The sequence below is a fragment of the Myotis nattereri genome (assembly GCF_964212035.1).
Source record: "Myotis nattereri genome assembly, chromosome: 4".
NCBI classification, from domain to species: domain Eukaryota; kingdom Metazoa; phylum Chordata; class Mammalia; order Chiroptera; family Vespertilionidae; genus Myotis; species Myotis nattereri.
In genome coordinates, this window is record NC_138079.1 from 103,861,755 (window position 1) to 103,879,736 (window position 17,982).

A 17,982-nucleotide genomic window follows, 5' to 3' on the forward strand; every position below is an offset into this window, starting at 1 on the left:
TGTTTGTGTGTGCGCCTTCTCCCCAAGAATGAAGTCGCAGGAAGGCAGGGACGAGGTGTGTTTTCACTGCTTGTGGTCAGGCACAGGAAATGCACGCTGAGGTGCTCAGAAACACCTGCTGAGTGAACACATACATGAAGACCGAGTGGATCTGCTGGACACGAGTGGAGCCCCAAGGACACGATAGGCCTCCGGGAGCCTGAAAACCATGAGGCATCATCTCGTCCTCTCCAGCTCTAATTCCAGTTGTTCCACAGAAAGGGGGGGAAACAGCGAGGACCAGCAAAGACAGATGGTACCTAGAGGGGTGTTGAGGCAGACGCACTGCAGGTCAAACCAGTAGTTTTCCACATCCTGCATTGAATTCAGGACATAAAGACGCCTCTCAAAGGGCCGGCTGCTGTGGGCGAGGTGGTAATGTGGGTCGCAGATGGTGGTGTCAACGATAGCCGCATTCTTCTTCAGGAAAATGAAGATCTGCAAGGCAGGCAGGGATGGGGCAGGAGAGACCTCAGAATCAGCCTCAGGTTAGCTGCCTGGAAACTGCTTAACGGTCAGGATTGCTTCAGTTTGGGCTTGACAGATGCTACCTGATCTTTATCCTGAAACTTCTCTGTGGGACCGAACTGCAGCAGCCCCATGTAGCACAGCCGCTGCAGGTTCTCCAACACTGAAAAAATGTATCGCCTGGAAAAGAGAGGGGAGGGGCAGGATCCAGTCACACTACACGCTCACTGTGGTCAGGGGGTCTGCATCTGGGGCAAGGAGTGCACCTCACTTACTCTCCTCTTCCACCTGGTGGGACCTGGAGGACTGGCCTTGGGCCTGCACAACACGAGCCCAGAACTGCCCTTCCCACACCCAACAAGGGCAATGGAGCATCAATTCTAACTGGGGTTTTGGGTTAGAAAGTAAAAGTAACAAAAGGACAAAACCACATTAAGGCTTGCAGACTTTATCAGCAGAATTTACTTTAAAACAGTGGTTCTCAACCTTCCTAATGCCGCGACCCTTTAATACAGTTCCTCATGTTGTGGTGACCCCAAACCATAAAATTATTTTTGTTGCTACTTCATAACTGTAATGTTGCTACTGTTATGAATCGTAATGTAAATATCTGATATGCAGGATGTATTTTCTTTGTTACAAATTGAACATAATTAAAGCACAGTGATTAATCACAAAAACAATATGTAATTATATATGTGTTTTCTGATGGTCTTAGGTGACCCCTGTGAAAGGGTCGTTCGACCCCTAAAGGGGTCGCGACCCACAGGTTGAGAACCGCTGCTTTAAAAGAACCTTGAAATCAAATATGAAATTTACCAGCCCACATTTCATTTGCACGGGCTTTAGCAGGCTCACAGGTGGCTGAATTAATGAAAACCTCGAATCTTTACAACCAGCGAGGCAGACACCTTTCCTCTCCCTGGTTAATGAGGATTCAGACCCTACTAGCTTCAAGGGGCGTGCAGGGAGCCTCGGCCACTCTACGTCAGTTCTGGGGACTCACCTCTTGTACAGGAGCTGCTGCCGGATGGGCCTGGGGAGAAAGCGGATCAGCGTGTGCTGCTTCAGAGGGTCATTCAGAAATTCATCCAGGTTGTCCACCTACAAGGTGATTTAGGGTTCAGTTGAACCTCAAGACCAGAGTGAACTGCTAGAATTGTGAAAAAACATTTACCACTATTTTCCTTAATCTTTTAAAAATTAATTTTAGAGAGAAAGGAAGGGGAAGGGAGAGAAAGACAGAAACATCGATGAAAGAAAATATTGATTGGCTGCCTCCTGCATGCCCCTCACTGGGGATTGAGCCGCAACCCGGGCATGTGTCCTGACTGGGAATCGAACCAGCAACCTCTTGGTGCATGGCTCGATGTTCAAACACTGTGCAACACCAGCTGGGCAAAACACACCACTATTTTCTGGTCTGCAGCCTCTCTCAACCTGCCTATCAGCCCTATGGTGATTGTGCCTCCTCCTTCCTGCCTCCCCCAAACCTCCCACATCTCTGCTTTCAATCATGTTACCCCTCCTTCCCAGCCCATCTGCCACACTGCCCTCATATACTGCTAATGGGCACTCAAATAGCTAAAATATTTCCAGGGGATGACATGGGAATATACTCATTTATATTTTAAAAACAGATGAAGATGGCAGCACAGGTAAATGCAGTCCTTGGAAACTCTCACAAGCACATCAAAATTACAACTAAACTACAAAAAAATAACCACCATTCAGAACCACCTGAAATCTAGCTGAAAAGAAGCCCTATAACTAAAGATATACAGAAGAAGCCACACGGAGACTGATAGGAAGGGCGGAGATGTAGAACAGCTGGTCTCACACCCATGTGTGGTAGGGAGGGATATCTCAGCTGTGGAGGTTTGAGGAGCGAGGGTCCCAGCCCCACCTCATGCCCCCCCCAGCCTAGGGTTCCAGTATCAGGAAAGAAGTCCCCATACTTCTGGCTGTAAAAACCAGCGGGGACTGTGGCTAAGTGAGACGGAGGGCTGCTTGAGTCCCAGGCAGTTCCTCTTAAAGGGCCCACACAGACTTACTTGGACTCATGTGCTCTAAGCTCCAGCACTGGAGCAAAGGTGGAAAGGCACCAGGGATATACAGGGAGGAACTGAATTGACTGGCATCAAGGTGAGAACTGTGAGGGCACCTTTCTGCCAGGCAGAAGCGCTGGCAGAGGCCATTGTTCCTTCACTGAGCTCTCTGTCCCACAGAGCCAGCAGGCTGGGCTCCATATTTGAGTTTCCATCAACCTGGCTAACACTGTTCATCCTGCTCTGGTGATTCCCTGAGACCCAGCCTCATCTCACTTGTGGGCCCACCCAAGCTGTTTCCAGTGGCTTTTCCATATGAATGGCCCATCTTGGCTCACACTACACTTTCCTAAAATCTCTAAACAAGTAGCATTTGGCCTCAGCATGCTGCATGCCTGTACCTCTCACTAAGTGGCCCCAGGCCTGTCACTAGTGGCAGCCAGCCTTGGTGTGCAGCTTGGCCTCTCCTGGGCATCTCCAAGCCCAGCACAAGCAGCAGCCATCTGAAGATTGCTTTGTAACTCATGGGGTGGGGGGTGACAGTATATCCTGGGCAGGGCACAGGTAGCAGCTGATCTTGGCCTGAATCTTCCAGGAGGACCCAGAGCCAATGCATCCCATGGACAGCTTCAGACCACGTCCAAACACCACCCAACTACCTTCCCAAGAGACACACTCAAGGGACGGACTCGGCAGGCACCAGAGCCCTGCCGAAGTACGTCCTGCTTTGTGGGATTTGCTCCTGCACGGCTGATCCTCCAGGGTGGTCACAGGTCATCCTCACAGCCATTGGCCTGGGGGTAATTCCCTCCTATTGGGGTGCCAACAGTAATCATAGCTTCCACAGGAAGGTGCACACAGCCCACATGGGGGGCGCATGTGAAGTGCCCAGCTTGGGTGATTGGGGTTGGGGGGAGGCTGTGCCACTGGATTCAACAGGATAGCTACTACACAAGGCCACTTTACCAAGCCTGGGAGATGTAGCAGCTCTACCTAATACAGATAAACAAACACAGGGAGGCAGCCAAATAAGGAAACAAAGAAACATATCCCAAATGAAAGAAGAGAACTAAACTCCAGAAAAAAAACTAAACTAACGGAGATAAGCAATCTACTAGATGCAGAGTTCAAAACACTGGTTATAAGGATGCATAAGGAACTTAGTGAGAACATCAACAAAAAGACAGGAAACATAAAAACAAAGACAGAAAACATAAAAAGGAACCAGGCAGAAATGAAGAATACTTTAACTAAAAGCAAGAATATAATTACAGAGAATCAACAGTGGAGTAGATGAAACAGATATTGAAGATAAGGAAGCAGAAAACACCCAACCAGAACAGCAAAATGAAAAAGAATCCATAGCCCTAGCTGGTTTTTCTCAGTGGATAGAGCATCAGACTGTGGACCAGACAGTCCTGGGTTAGATTCAGGTCAAGGGCACATACCTCGGTTGCAGGCTCCTCCCTGGTCTGGGCCCTGGTTGGGGCGCGTACAGGAGGCAACCGATCCATGAGTTTCTAGCACATCAATATTTCTCTCTGTCTTTCCCTCTCTCTAAAAATCAATAGAAAAATATCCTCCGGTAAAGATTAAAAAAAGAAAAAAAGGAAAAGAGAATCCACAAAAATGAGGACAGTTTAAGGAGCCTCTGGGGCAATTTCAAGTGTATCAACATTCGCATCATGGGAGTGCCGGAAGGAGAAGAGTGAGAGAGAGCAAGGAATTGAAAACCTATGTAAAAAAATGATGGAGCCCTAGCCAGTTTGGCTCAGTGGATAGAGCGTTGGCCTGCGGACTGAAGGGTCCCAAGTTTTTATTTTGGTCAGGGGCACATGCCTGGGTTGTGGGCTCAATCCCCAGTAGGGGGCATGCAGGAGGCAGCTAATCAATGATTCTGTCTTATCACTGACTAGAGGCCCAGTGCATGAAATTCACGCATGGGTAAGGTCCCTAGGCCTGGCCAGCAATCAGGGCCAATCAGGTTCCCCACCTCCTCCTCCCCTTGCTGCCCACACGCTACCACTACGCGGTTCCCCCTGCCTCCCCGCCTCCTCCTTCCCTTGCTCCCTCAGTGCCCTGCCGCCACCGCCACTGGTCGCCCACCATGTTCCATGACGACCCCTGGTAGTCAATGCATGTCATAGCGAGTGATTGAACTCCTGTTCTCCCGGTCAAACTCCCAAGGGGATGCTTTGCATATTAGCCTTTTATATATATAGATGTTTCTATCTCTCCCTCTCCCTTCCTCTCTAAAATCAATAAAAATATATTTTAAAGAAACTGATGGAAAACTTCCCTAACCTGGTGAAGGAAACAGACATGAAAGTCCAGGAAGCACAAGAGGGTCCCATACAAGATGAATCCAAAGCAACCCACACCAAGACTTATCATTATTAAAATGCCAAAGGTTAAAGACAAAAAAAGAATCTTAAAAGCAGCAAGAGAAAAACACTCAGTTACTTACAAGGGAACTCCCCAAAGTTTGTCAGCTGATTTCTCAACAGAAACTTTGCAAGCTAGAAGGGTTTGGTAAGAAATATTTAAAGTGATGAAAAGCAAGGATCTAAAACCAAGATTACTCCACCCAGCAAAGCTATCATAAAATAGAAAGATAAAGAGCTTCCCAGATAAGCAGAAGCTAAAAGAATTCATCACTACCAAACCAGTATTACAAAAAATGTTAAAGGGTTTTCTTTAAGAAGATTTTAAAGATTAATAATAAAATGTAATAACTACATATCTGTCAGTAATTTATTTATTTATTTATTTATTTATTTATTTATTTATTTATTTACCTGTATATATTTTTGTTAATTCTCACCCAAGGATATTTTTACATTGATTTTTAGAGAGAGTGGAAGGGAAGAGGAGAGACACACAAGAAAGAAACATTGACATGAGAGACACACAGCGATTGGTTGCCTCCCGTGTGGGCCCTGACCAGAGCCAGGGACTGAGCCTGCAACCTAAGTATGTGCCCTTGACCGCAATTGAACCTGAGACCCTTCAGTCTGCAGGCTGGTGCTCTCTCCACTGAGCCAAACCAGCGAGGGCTTTATTTTTATTTTTTAAACATCTTTTATTGATTTTTAGAGATAGAGGAAGGGAGAAGGATAGAGAGATAGAAATATCGATGACAGAGGAACATCACTGATCTAGCAACTTGGGTATGTGCCCTGACCAGGAATTGAACCAGTGATTTCTTGGTTCCTGGGTTGACACTCAACCGCTGAGCCACACTGGCCGGGCAGTCAATAATTACTTTAAATGCTCCAATAAAAAGACATATGGAGGCTGAATGGGTAAGTAACAACACAAGATCCTTACATATGCTGTCTACTAGAGACTCAATTCAGATAGAAAGTAAAGGGATGGAAAAAAGGTATTTCATGAAAATAGAAACAAACAAACAAAAAGCTGGGGTAACAATAAATACACCAGACAAAACAGACTTTATCACAGACAATAGTATGGTGATTGCCAGAGGGAAAGGGGTTGGGAGGAGGTACAAGAAGGTAAAGAGGGGATAAATGGTGATGGAATGAGACTAGACTTGGGGTGGTAAACACGCAATACAAAATACAGATGAGGTATTCTAGAATTATATACCTGAAATCCATATAATTTTATTAACCAATGAATTTTATTACTCCAATAAATTCAATTAAAAAACCACTGACTTGTAAAAAAACAAAACACAGGCTATCTAACAAGAGAAAAAGAAGGACCCAGCAATTCCATGTCTGGATATTTACCTGAAGAAACCCAAAACAATAAATAAAAAAGACATATGAACACTGTAGCATTATTTAGCCCAATATGAAAGCAACCTCAGTGTCCATCAATAGATGAATGGGTACAGAAGTACACATATATAATGGAATACCCCGCCATAAAAAAGCATGAAATCTTGCTGTCAACGACAACATGGATGGACACAGAGGGTATTGTGCTGAGTGAAGTAAGTCAAACAGAGGAAGACAAATACTATATGATTTCACTTACGTGTGGAATCTAAAAAATAAAATAAACAAGCAGAACAGAAACAGAACATTCTGACAGTTGTCAGATGGGAGGAGGCTGGGGAGTTGGGTGAAGAAGGTGAAGGGATCAAGAAGTAAAAATTGATAGTTACAGAAAAGTCAGGGGGGTGTAAAGTACAGCATAGCCGATATAGTCAATACTATTGTAATAACTATGTACAGTGATGGGTGGGTACTAGATTTATTGGGGTGATCACTTAATAAGTTATATTAAAAAGAGAAGAAGAATGATGATTTCCCTGGAAGTCAGTGATTCCATTTCTGTCCTTACCATAAAGAAAAAAACGTTGGAACTTCCCAAGAATATGTCTACCAAGAGGTATTATCACCTGTCATTTATAATAACAAGAAACTAGAACTTAAATGTCTAAGAATAGAGGACTCATTAAATAAATTAGGGTATGTGCATAAGAAGGAATATTATGAATTTACCTAACATCAAGTCAAAACTCAATGATGTGGAAAACACAATATATTGTTCAGTGGAAAAAAAACACATAAAAAGTAAATATAGTATAGTCTCAATTCAGTTAAAAAAACAAAAACAAATGGGAGATCTAATATACACATATACATGCATGTACACACAAACATGGCATAGGATAAAAAGACTAGGAGAAAATCTACCAAAATCACTAGCTGTCTGAGTGATAAAGTTATGGGTAATCTCTATTTCCTCCTTTTTCTGTATAAACCAAATTTCTAAATAAATATTGTATTGTTACACCATGATTATTTGTCTGTCTTACAGTTGATCTATCTAAAAGAACAAGTCTTTGACTTATCAACCAACCATCCATCCAGTCTCCTCTCCATCCATCCATCCATCCATCCATCCATCCATCCATCCATCCATCCAGGCAACTGCAGTCTTGAGGCATTTTAGCTTGACCAGGTGAGTATGGGCTCTCTGGCCTGGAGCTGAGGGACCAGCCCCTGTATAGCTTGGGAGCTGCCAGTACCTTGTAGCTGACTTGCACAACCTGGATAAAGATGGAGAGGGGCAGGCAGAGGAGAATGTCGCTGACAAGAGCCCAGCCGAAGCCGAAGTCCCTGTAGATTGGGATGGGAGGGACGTAGCGTGTCCATGAAGCTTCATCCACATATACTATGAGAAAACCAGAGACAGGGTCCAAGTCATGATGGTGGTATCACCTCCTAGTAGGTCTTGGTTCTCTCTTACCACAAACTTTGATAAAATCCTACTTGTCAGGCAGGAAGCCCAGAGGTTCAGAAAGTTTGTGATCAGGGCAGTGCAGATATTCTGCCAGTTCAGCCCACAAGAACAAGAAACCATCATGACTCCCCCTTTGGGTCCGCTGCTGCTGGCCTGCCCTGGGTCATCTCACCTTTCTCCGAGGGGAGCTCCACTTCAGCCTCCCGGACTTCTTCATCTTGGTTGTCCTTCGATGGGGCATCAAAGGAGGCCTCCAAGTCTTTTCCGGAGGAGGGCGGGGCCCCGGGCCTGGCCGGCTCCTGCTTCCCTGTTCTTTCACTGCTGAGGCCCTGCTTCTCTTCCGTGTCGCTGGCAGGGTGCCCGTAGATCAGGTACCACAGAAACCTGTGGACCACCCGCAGGCGAGCCATTTTGGGCAGAAATCCTATAGATCGCCCAAGTCCAGGAACTGAGGCAAGAAAGGGGGAAGGCAGTGTTTGAAAAGCCCCAGATTCAAATCAGTTCAATTCCCTAGAAATCTGTTGTGTGCCACCATGTCTCAGGTGCCAGGGAGACAGAAAACGTTCTTACTCTCGTGCAAGTTACTTTCTAGTGGGAAAGGGCAGACAATACCAAAATCCTAAAAGAAAATAATACATCAGATGGAAATAGCTGGCGCAGAAAATAAAGCGAGGAAGGGACGGGGAGGGGGACTGTAATTCTACATAGAGGCCAGGAGAGGCCTCATGGGGAGAGGCCTGAGTGACGGCCACAAGTCCTCACTGGGCAGGCCATACGGAGAACCTGGGCTGTCAACCCAGGGTAATGCAGGTGCCTGACACATTCGAGGAAGGGCCACAGGCTGAATGACAGGGTAGAGCAAGGAAGGAGCGCACAGGAGGTGAGCCAGAGAGTAATGGAAGAGGGAGCCACCATGAAGGGCCCGACATACCTCCATTTAGAACTGCCTTGATGGGGGTTGTGCAAAATATTCCCAAATCTAGGCTCTTTTAAAGTATCTTATTTCTTTGTTGGTACAAATTAAGTGTTCCTTAGCTTTCCCCAGCAAGAGGGCGGTAAGGACAGTGAGTAGAGGCAAGCCCAGCCCATCTACTCAGCTGCATGCGCTGTGCAGCTGCGCACACTCGTGCCGTGTTTTCTCTCCGCCTGCACTCTCTGACTATGGAACCCGGAGAGTGAAGGCCACGCTGTGTGACTGCAGCCTTCAGAAAGCGAAGTCACGCGGGTGGCTGTCCTGTCTGGCGTCCCGAGTCTGCCACATCCCATACCAGGACACTTTCTGCCTGACAGCCTGTGCCCTGATAAGTTGCCTTTGCCCTCACCACCAACACGCATTTGTGACTAGGAGAGGAACAACGAAGCACTCGATTATAAAGTCCTGCCACTGCACTTGACCCCACACATTTACATTAGAGCGCTTATGGGGGATGAGGGAGGAGCCAGCTCTGTTAGAGACCCGACTCTGAGAAAAGTATATGAATGCTCAAGCTCGCCAATGGCTGTAACTACCAGAAGGCTCGTGGGGTCAGCAGAGGTAGAGATTTTCTGAAATAGAATATTCCAGCCCAAGGGTAGTTAGCAAAAGAAAGTAATCTTTGTAAATAATTCCTCATGTTGGGATCTAGAATAGTTTCTTTTTTTAGAGAGAAAGGGAGAAGGAGAGAGAGAGAGATTGATGTGAGAGAGAAACATCAATCGGCTGCCTCCTGTATGCACCCCACAGGGTACGAAATCTGCAACCTGTGTATGTGCCCTCACTGGGAATCAAACCTGCAACCTTTCTGAATATGCGATGATGTTCTAACCGAGTGAGCCACACCAGCCAGGGTGGGATCTGGCATAGTTTCATCTGAGTCTTGTAACAGCCTTGTGAGGTATATTGGGCAAGAATCATTTCCATCTTGCAGATAGGGAAACTGATGCCGGGGGAAGTCATGTGACCAGCCCACATGACCCAGCCAGTAATTCAGACCTTATTCCCTGACTGCAGTCCAGTGCTTAAATGTACACCAAGTGACTCAAAGGGCATCATGCAAACAACCAAGGAAACACAATTACACATTGACGAGAAGTTGCTTTTTACCTACTACAGGGTTGTAATTTTTAAGCTGGGTTATGCCCATTTTCTCATCGGTTTTTTTCACCCGTCCACTCTCTGGTTTAGAGCAATCATTCGGCTGAGAGTCTCCGGATCCACTCGGGTCCGCTTTTGCTTGACCTTGTTCTTTGGCCTCCCCTTTGGGCACTGCAGACTGGGGCACTTTAAGCCTGCAGACCAAGAGCGAGCCAATGTTACGGTGAGAAAACCAAGGGCTGAGAGAAAGGGCAGTTTGTCCTCATGAATAGATGAAGCCATTTGGTCCTGAGGCCTCAAACTCAACTGCCCTAGTGGCCTGGCAGGTGTTTTAAATGAATAAGATGTGCCAGGTCACTAGACACTTGGGAATGAGCACTGTGGTGACCTGGAGAATGCACCCCCACCTACAGGGCAGCTGTGAGAAAGGGAGCCTGACAGACCAGGTCCTCTGATACTGCATAAATGCCAGGAATCAGGAATTTAATATAAAATTAATTGGCACCTGATTCAAAGTACATGTGGCCAATGCATGGCAAGACGCACAAGCCAGGCCACTGCTCATCCACAGACCACCTGTGGTTTAGACCCAGCTATGAAGTCTCTCCCATCCCTAAGTTTCTTTCAGTCCATTAGAGGATTTATGGGCAGAGCTAGAGAGGACGTCAGGAAGGCAACTAGAATCGTTCTGAGCCATTATGAGGTGGAGCAAGTTTCACACATCACAGGGCCTGTGACTTGGAGTGCTCTGCCCACAATTAGAATGGAATAAAAAATGCGAGGATTTTCCTTTTTCTTAAAGAATCCAGATATTGATCCTTGTCATACTAGGGGGTCATGACCACAAAGCCCAACCCAGTGAATTCACTGAGAGCACATGAGACTAAACAAAGCTTTTGTGAAAATGGCTGCAGAATGAAGACAGACCCGGGCGGCTTCCCGTGCACTCCTGTGGGTGCTGCTACTCGCCTGTTTGCTGTGCTTGAATTGGAGATCCGGAACCGAACCTGCTCAATGGCACTTCTCACCAGAGGGTCGTTCTGGTCCATGGACGGGTGCACTACCAGATCCACCTGCAGAGAGAGGGCAGTGTCCCCAAGGGGGGGGGGGGGGGAAGAGCTCAGGGAGACCGAGCTCCACAACTCGGCTCCCTGGTGGAGCGCCGGTGACCCGCTCATTAACCTTTCCTACAGACAGCTATGAGACTGAAGCAAAGTGCGCCGTGAACCATTTCCCATTGTCACAATCCCTCCGCTCATCAAGCGATCAAGTGCTGCCATGCGCAGTGCGCTGCTCTGCTCAGGAGAGGAATTCTGGCCTAGAAAGAGCCGTCTTCCCTGCAGAGCCCTCGCTGGGTGTCACGGCCCTGTGGTCTCACATCTACCTGGTGGGCTGTTCCCTAAGCCCCGCTCCTGCTATCTGAGAATGTTCCAGAAGTGCCTGTGAATCCTGAGGGCTTCCATCTGGAAAAGGTAAACGCCTTCATTAATCTCCCCTCGCTGAGTGCCGCTGTGGGGCTCCTGCCAGGCGCGCCTCTAAACAAACTGGCAGAGGATTTAGAGCTGCTTTTGTTGTTTTAGCTTTTCCGAGGTGCTGCAGCTGAGCAGTGCGGGTGGTTACCACCTCCGGAGGGATAACTGGAGGACGAATGCAAATGACCTGGAACTGAGAGAGGGTGTGGGGTGACAGCTGTGCAGGAGACGGCAGGCACAGTGGCCAGGCACCTGGACAGCCAGGCTTCCTTTCTGTCTCTGTCACTGGCAGGGGAGAGCAAAGTGAGGTTTTCTAAATGGCTAACTCTGATCAGCAGGCTGCGAGCCAAAAATGACTGGAAAGAGGGTCACAGGGAAGAGGCAGCAACGCCTCATGTTTTAGAAAACAAAACACCAAAAGCTGCCTTGGCTCAGTCTCCTCTGCTCCTCATTTGTGAAATGGGAACCCCTCCCTCAGGCCCTGCCAACTTTTTTGTGGTTCTGTGAGGCTCAAATGAGAGACAGCTAGATAGCACCCAGGGAATTTGAAAGCATGGCACAAATCCAAAGCATTCCTATTTCCCCACTTTCCACAGCCAAATGGCACAGCCAACTTTCCCCAGGCCCAATGGGCAGGTGGCCAGATGCGGAAGCCAGGGCCAAGGCTGGTGCTGGGGCAGAGCAACTCTGGTCCGCATGCTCCAGGGGACCAGGGGCAGCCCAGGCTCCGGGTGCCAGGGTATTCTGGAGGCAGATGTACAATACTGCAACCCTTTCCAGCTGGAAAAGTGGGGTACCATGTAGTGGCACCACTACAGTGGTACAGTCAAACCTTGGTTCTTGAAAGTCTCCCGTCTTAAACAATTTGGTTCTCTACCAAGTTGTTGGGAGTGGGGTGAGGGTGGGGGATGTTTCGGTTGTTGAACAAAACTTCTGTTCTCAACCTGACAACCCCTTCTTGTTGGTACATTAGCATGACAAAAAGCGTTTCTCAGGCCACAAACAAAGGAGAGTTCAGTCAGTTTACCACAACACCTCCTCTTATTAACATCTCAGGAAATTGTGTGTGAATATTTTTGTGTTTATTTGCACAATTTTAAAACAAAGAGGCCATCAAGAGTGCTGATGTTGAGTGTGAAAGTGCTAACAAAACAATGATTACAGGCAATTGAAGAGGCAGTTGTTTTGGATAAACAAAAAGCAGTTACCCTGTGAGAGCACTTGGGAGGCGACTATAAGTGAAAAAGTGAAGGCTGAACAGTAACCTCCTAAAATCCACCTGTCACCAGTGCTGAAAGGGATTTGGTTAAGGCCAGTAGGGGTAGAAGGCCAGTAGGGGGTGGTTCGATAAATTTAAGTAATGTTTGTTAGAGATTAAATAGACATTAGACCTACTGTACGTAAGAGAAGTTAAAATAGGAAATCATTTGGGAGTCGAATGATTTAATTCAATTTACGTTATTTCTAATAGGGAAAAATGATTCAGTTTTCAAACAAAATGCTTTTGAATAGCCTTCCGGAACGAACTGAGTTTGAGAACCGAGTGTACTTGTGGCAAGAGGTCCCCGGTCTGGGCACCTTCATCTTTGAGTCCTCATTGCACTTGCTCCCACCCCCACCCCTGTCCCACTCATGCCAGTTTTGCCTGGTAGTTATGGGGCCAAATAGGAATTGGAAACACAGGGGATACCGTTGTCAGACTGCCCCTCTCCATGACTAGATGGAGTAAGGCTTTCTTGCCCCCAATTTCTGCCCAGACAGGTCTTTCCCCTCTGAAACCTCTGCTCTGTGAAGACCAACAGAAATCAGAGGTGTTGCAACTGATGGGCTTTTGTCCTTCCACGGGAGACAGAGGCAGAAGGCCTCCTGCCACTGCTTCAGGGGCTGAGTGGCAGGCTGCTGGGGATGGGAGAGGAACACGGTCAAGGGGACTCACAGCAGACATAAAGATCGATGAGTGCTGTCAACGCAGAATGGCAGAAAATGTGTTTCTGAAGTCATTTTTTGTACTGCTCTTTTTCAAATTTCAATGTCTCAATAAATAAGTTAAAGTGAAAAAAACTGAAATGACCTTGCCAGCTTATTAAGAAAACAAAACATCAAAGCAGAGCTCTCTTAAGGCAGAGATTTAAGGTGCAGTCAGAAAAAAAGGTCAGGAAATTACAAGTGACTGTCCCCACAGCACCATTCCCTTTGGTCCCAGTGCCCAGCTGGGCTCTCAAATTATTCTGACCCTGAAAAATTTATGCCTTAGAATATGTGCAAAGTCACTGAGCTACAGTTGCTATGGGAATACCCCCAAACTTTAAATTTTACAGCAACAGATACATTGAGACAGAAGAGAGATGTTGTTCCCATCGGATAAGCACAGCAGTGCAAGCTAACTGAGCCACAGCCATCATCTCCTCTGGGAGATGTTTCCCCTGATCTCTGTGGAAAGTGTTCTTGCTGCTTAGTCTAAATTTTCCACCTCCTAAGTGTTGCTTAATTACTCCCCATGCTACACTGCTGAACATTCATATGCCTCAGTTTCCCTCCTCTCTTCCACGGCTGGACACCTGCTGTGGGCGGCACATGCTGCTCTACGATCCAATTACATTATTTTTCTCTTCTGTTTCCAGCTTCCACAGAAAGATGGGATGAACCCTGTTCCCCAAATTAGGAGGCATAACAGGAAACTCCGAGTGATTGACAGCAGAGGAATGACAGAGATCTAACAAGGATATGAGAAGCTGGACAAGGAAACTTGCAGCAGTTGGCTCTGCAGGCATCAGGAGAGCCTGTGGTTACCTTCTTCTTGATGCCATCTTGGATAACCGTAGTCCGATATAGTCTCAAGAGCCCTTCCTCAGACAGGTTCCGCACCAGGCGGACAATGGACTTCTTACAGCACTTGGTGGACACGCCTTCCTGCTTCTCCTGATCCATGATCATTTTCTGAATCCTGGGGCAACACAAAATAAGCAGTTAATATTTCCAACCTCAACATAGAAGACCATTCCCAACCCAGGCAACCGAGACATGCCTAATGGCATCCAACAGAAATTGGGGGAGAATTAAAGGGAGTTTCACCATTGAAAGGCTGACTCCTTGAGATACTAAGATCATCTCTCTTGGGGATAAATAGTTGGCTAAAGACAAACCACCATTCGCAGCAGCTTCACGTTCTGAGCTTCTCACCAGGAACTCAAGAGATTACATGATTTGTGACGCGATGGCAGGGAAGCTGGGAGCCATGATGGCAACCTCTGGACGAAGTCTCTATGCCAATTTAACACCCAGCGAGGAGTGCTCCAGCTTACCACTGCTGACACCTCAGATTGGAAGCTCTTTTTGATTCCTCTCATTTACCTTACCCTCTAGAGCAGGGGCGGGGAACCTTTTTTCTGCCAAGGGCCACTTGGATATTTATATCGTTCATGGGTCATACAAAATTATCAACTTAAAAATTAGTCTGCTAGCCCTAGCTGGTTTAGCTCAGTAGATAGAGCATCGGCCCTCAGACTGAAGGGTCCTGGGTTCGATTCCTCTCAAGGGCAAGTATCTTGGTTGCAGGCTCGATCCCTGGCCCTGTTGGGTGTGCGTGGAAGAGTCAACCAATCAATGTCTCTCTCACATCAATGTTTCTCTCTGTCTCTCCCCATCCCTTCCACACTCTAAAAATCAATGGAAAAATATACTTGGGTGAGGATTAACAATAACGAATTAGCCTGCTATATGTAGTAAAACATTTAATTAATTCACTTCTAATGGCTTGGCAGAGCCAGACCCAATGATTTTGTGGGCCTTATATAGCCCAGGGGCTGGAAGCTCCCCACCCCTGCTCTAGATCTTACTGAGTCACTATGGCGACGTTTCTAGATCACTGATGGGAATGGCAGGGACAGTAGGAACATTTGGCCAAACCCGTCACTGCACCAAAGAAGGGAGCTCGGCAGTAGTGTCTGCAGATGGCCTCCCCATTGCCTAGAGAGGTCACGTCCTTGACTCAGGTGCCTTTCATGCTGGGTGCCTCAGGAGCCATGAAGATGCCGCCCAGGAGGTGGTGGTAACAGCAGTTGGAAGGACCAAACCAGAGTGCAGAGCCTCTCCATGAACAGAGGCACCCCGCGCACGGAGTTCTACTTGCGTCTCTTGTTTCTGCTTTCATGTGAGATTCTAGCCGATGCTACTATCTGCCCAAGTTTCTTCTTGCCCCTTTGCTGCCACAAAGTTTCCAAGGAGGGAGAAAGGCGCAGCTGTTCCCCCAGGACTTCCAGCTCACGCTCAGTCTCCACTCCGTCATGTACTGATGCTCCTCAATGTCCACACTTGTCAAATCACAAGAACAAACTAAATCCTTTCTACCACAAGGAACACCATGATCTATACAGGGAGGGGAGATCCAAATGGCTCTCGGCCATTTCTGCACTTGTGATGACTAACTGGCCTGAGGTTTATCCCTAGTGCGAGACCGACAGACTCCTTACGTGAATAAGCTCTCGATTAAGCGGAGGTTGGTGACAGCTTCTATGATCAGATTCCTGCGTTTCAGCAGTCGGTAAGTTTCGTGGGGTTTGTCTTGGCCTGGGCCGTGCTTCCCAGTCTTCTGGGAACTGCCACTCTCCTAGAACAGGGACCAAAAGCACAAGAATACGATGGGCTCAGCACAGTTTGGGGGGCAGACACCACTCCTGCGGTGTACTTTCCCTCCTTAGGGAACTTCTATGCCCTGTTTCTAGAAGGAAGCCAAGAGGACTACTTCCCCGGCAGGATCCACCCCCCGCTACTTCGGGGTCGTGAAACAACAAAGGCATCTGCAGCAGACGGCCCTGGACTCTATGGAGACCAGCTGGGCTCAGAGAGAAGACGAGGCATGTCCTATGGCACCCCCTGAAGCAGCACAAAGCACACGCTCCATTTTTCCTGGGTCCTTCCCCAAGAAACTGACACACTGAGCACAGCTCCACGCCAGTCACTCTATAAAGCTTCTGCTCATCAAAAACTCCCATTTTACGGGAGAGGAAACCAGGGCTCAGTGGGGCAAAGTAACCGTTCAGGTCGCAGAGCGTGAATGTGCGCCAGGACAAGTTATGCCCCATGGGCTTCTGACTCCAAATGCAGGAAGTCATGGGAAATCTCTCTGGGAATAGAAGACAGAAGCAGAGACCGGCTTGAGTTCAGAGCAGGCCGCCCTAGGGAAATTAGGATGAGGTGAGGGAAAGAGGAAGGAGAAAAAAGATCATTTCTCCCTCTTATCCCTGCCAAACGCTCACTTCTCTCTCACAGCTCCCTTCTGTCCTCTAGGAGCCTAAATGAACTTGCTCTCTCAGATCAAACATGCTGCAGCTGAAACGTGCACGTGCCGTGAAAGGAGATTCCAGCTCTAACATACTCCTTGCAAACCACTTGGCACAGATCAGCGCCACACGGCAGCCCAGGGTCCTTCTCTGGGGGCCCCTCGCTCGGAGTGGCGCTTTCAGGAGGACGAGAATGCGCTGGAGGCGGCCGCTCAGGGCTGGTATCACAACAGATCGCTGCCCTGCCTTCTGCGGGAGCTCCGAGAGGCACAGCTCTTCCGTTCAGGCAGAAAGGCTCGAGGGCCCAGGAGTGGCACAAAGACCTTTGTTCTCTCTTGCATTTCAGAGCAAACATTTGGAGAAGAACATGAGTAAATGTGCCACACTTGAGTGGGGCTGCTGGAGAGCCACGTGGGAACAGGCTCTGCTAGGGGCCTGCGGGTAGTCCTTCTCACGCCCCTCTCCTCAGCAAGTACAAGGACGCGATCCTGCCAATACTTTGGCAACACATTTCTAAGAGGAAGAGAAAGAGCTGAGTGAGGAAGCCAGCAACAGGAGTTCTAGGGCGTGGAGGGAGACGCGTGGGCCTGATTAGAAGTGGGAGGAGAAGGCAGGCTGGGATCCACTTGCATGCAAGCCTAGGTTCTTCGATTAGACAATACCAGTCATGACTCGACCATGAGGAGGCATGGCATCCAATGCACAGGAAAGGGCTGAAAGGTTTTAGAAAAATCCAGAAAGCCTTTCCCACCCTCCACCCCAGTCCTTCTGCAGCCCGGAGAGTAACAGCATAGAACTCCATATAGAAAGGGAGAGGCAAGGGAGGGGGTGGGAACTGCACACAGGAGGGTTTTAATTCTCAGTGTCATGAACTGGGCAGGCACCTCACCCAGTTCCTAGAGCCCCACTGTCCTCTTCCCGGACCAGAGCTGACACCGCACAGGGCTGCTGTGAAGCCTGAACAAAACAGCAGCGGCAGCATCCAAAGCCGCCCTGATCACAGGTCTGTTCTCTGCTGGGAGCCTCCTCCTCTGACCCTGTGTTTCTAATGTGCAGGAGGCGCCACCATTATCTGAGGCAGTTTCAGGTGGCTAAGGACAGCGAACTGAATCACTTGTCTTTTAATCTAATTACATTGATGAAAAGGCCTTGGTTTGATTGTACTGTGTCTTTAACCCTCTGACATACAACAGTATTTGGCCCAAATGTACCAATATAGTTTTATTTTCATTACATCTATCTTATGGTTTATCTCTTTTTATAGTAATGATGTTGGCCTTTTGTCTGCAGCAGTTTCTCAGTCCTGGCACTGCTGGCATTTTGTGCTGTGGGCTGTCCTGCACATTCTGGGATCTGTAACAGCACCTCTGGCCTCTCCC

General features: G+C 47.8%; 1 protein-coding gene across 1 annotated transcript in view; it reads right to left on the reverse strand.

The window, feature by feature from the left end:
- The window catches only part of GTF3C1 (general transcription factor IIIC subunit 1), an 89,302-nt gene that overhangs the window by 27,115 nt on the left and 44,205 nt on the right, over positions 1-17,982 (reverse strand). The window contains exons 11-19 of the mRNA XM_081089351.1: positions 15,794-15,930; positions 14,115-14,268; positions 10,822-10,925; positions 9,862-10,046; positions 7,951-8,226; positions 7,564-7,709; positions 1,514-1,611; positions 591-687; positions 300-477 (exon numbers count right to left, since the gene is read on the reverse strand). Of these exons, the coding sequence (XP_080945477.1) occupies positions 300-477; positions 591-687; positions 1,514-1,611; positions 7,564-7,709; positions 7,951-8,226; positions 9,862-10,046; positions 10,822-10,925; positions 14,115-14,268; positions 15,794-15,930 (1,375 nt within the window). The remainder of the gene's footprint in view (positions 1-299; positions 478-590; positions 688-1,513; positions 1,612-7,563; positions 7,710-7,950; positions 8,227-9,861; positions 10,047-10,821; positions 10,926-14,114; positions 14,269-15,793; positions 15,931-17,982) is intronic.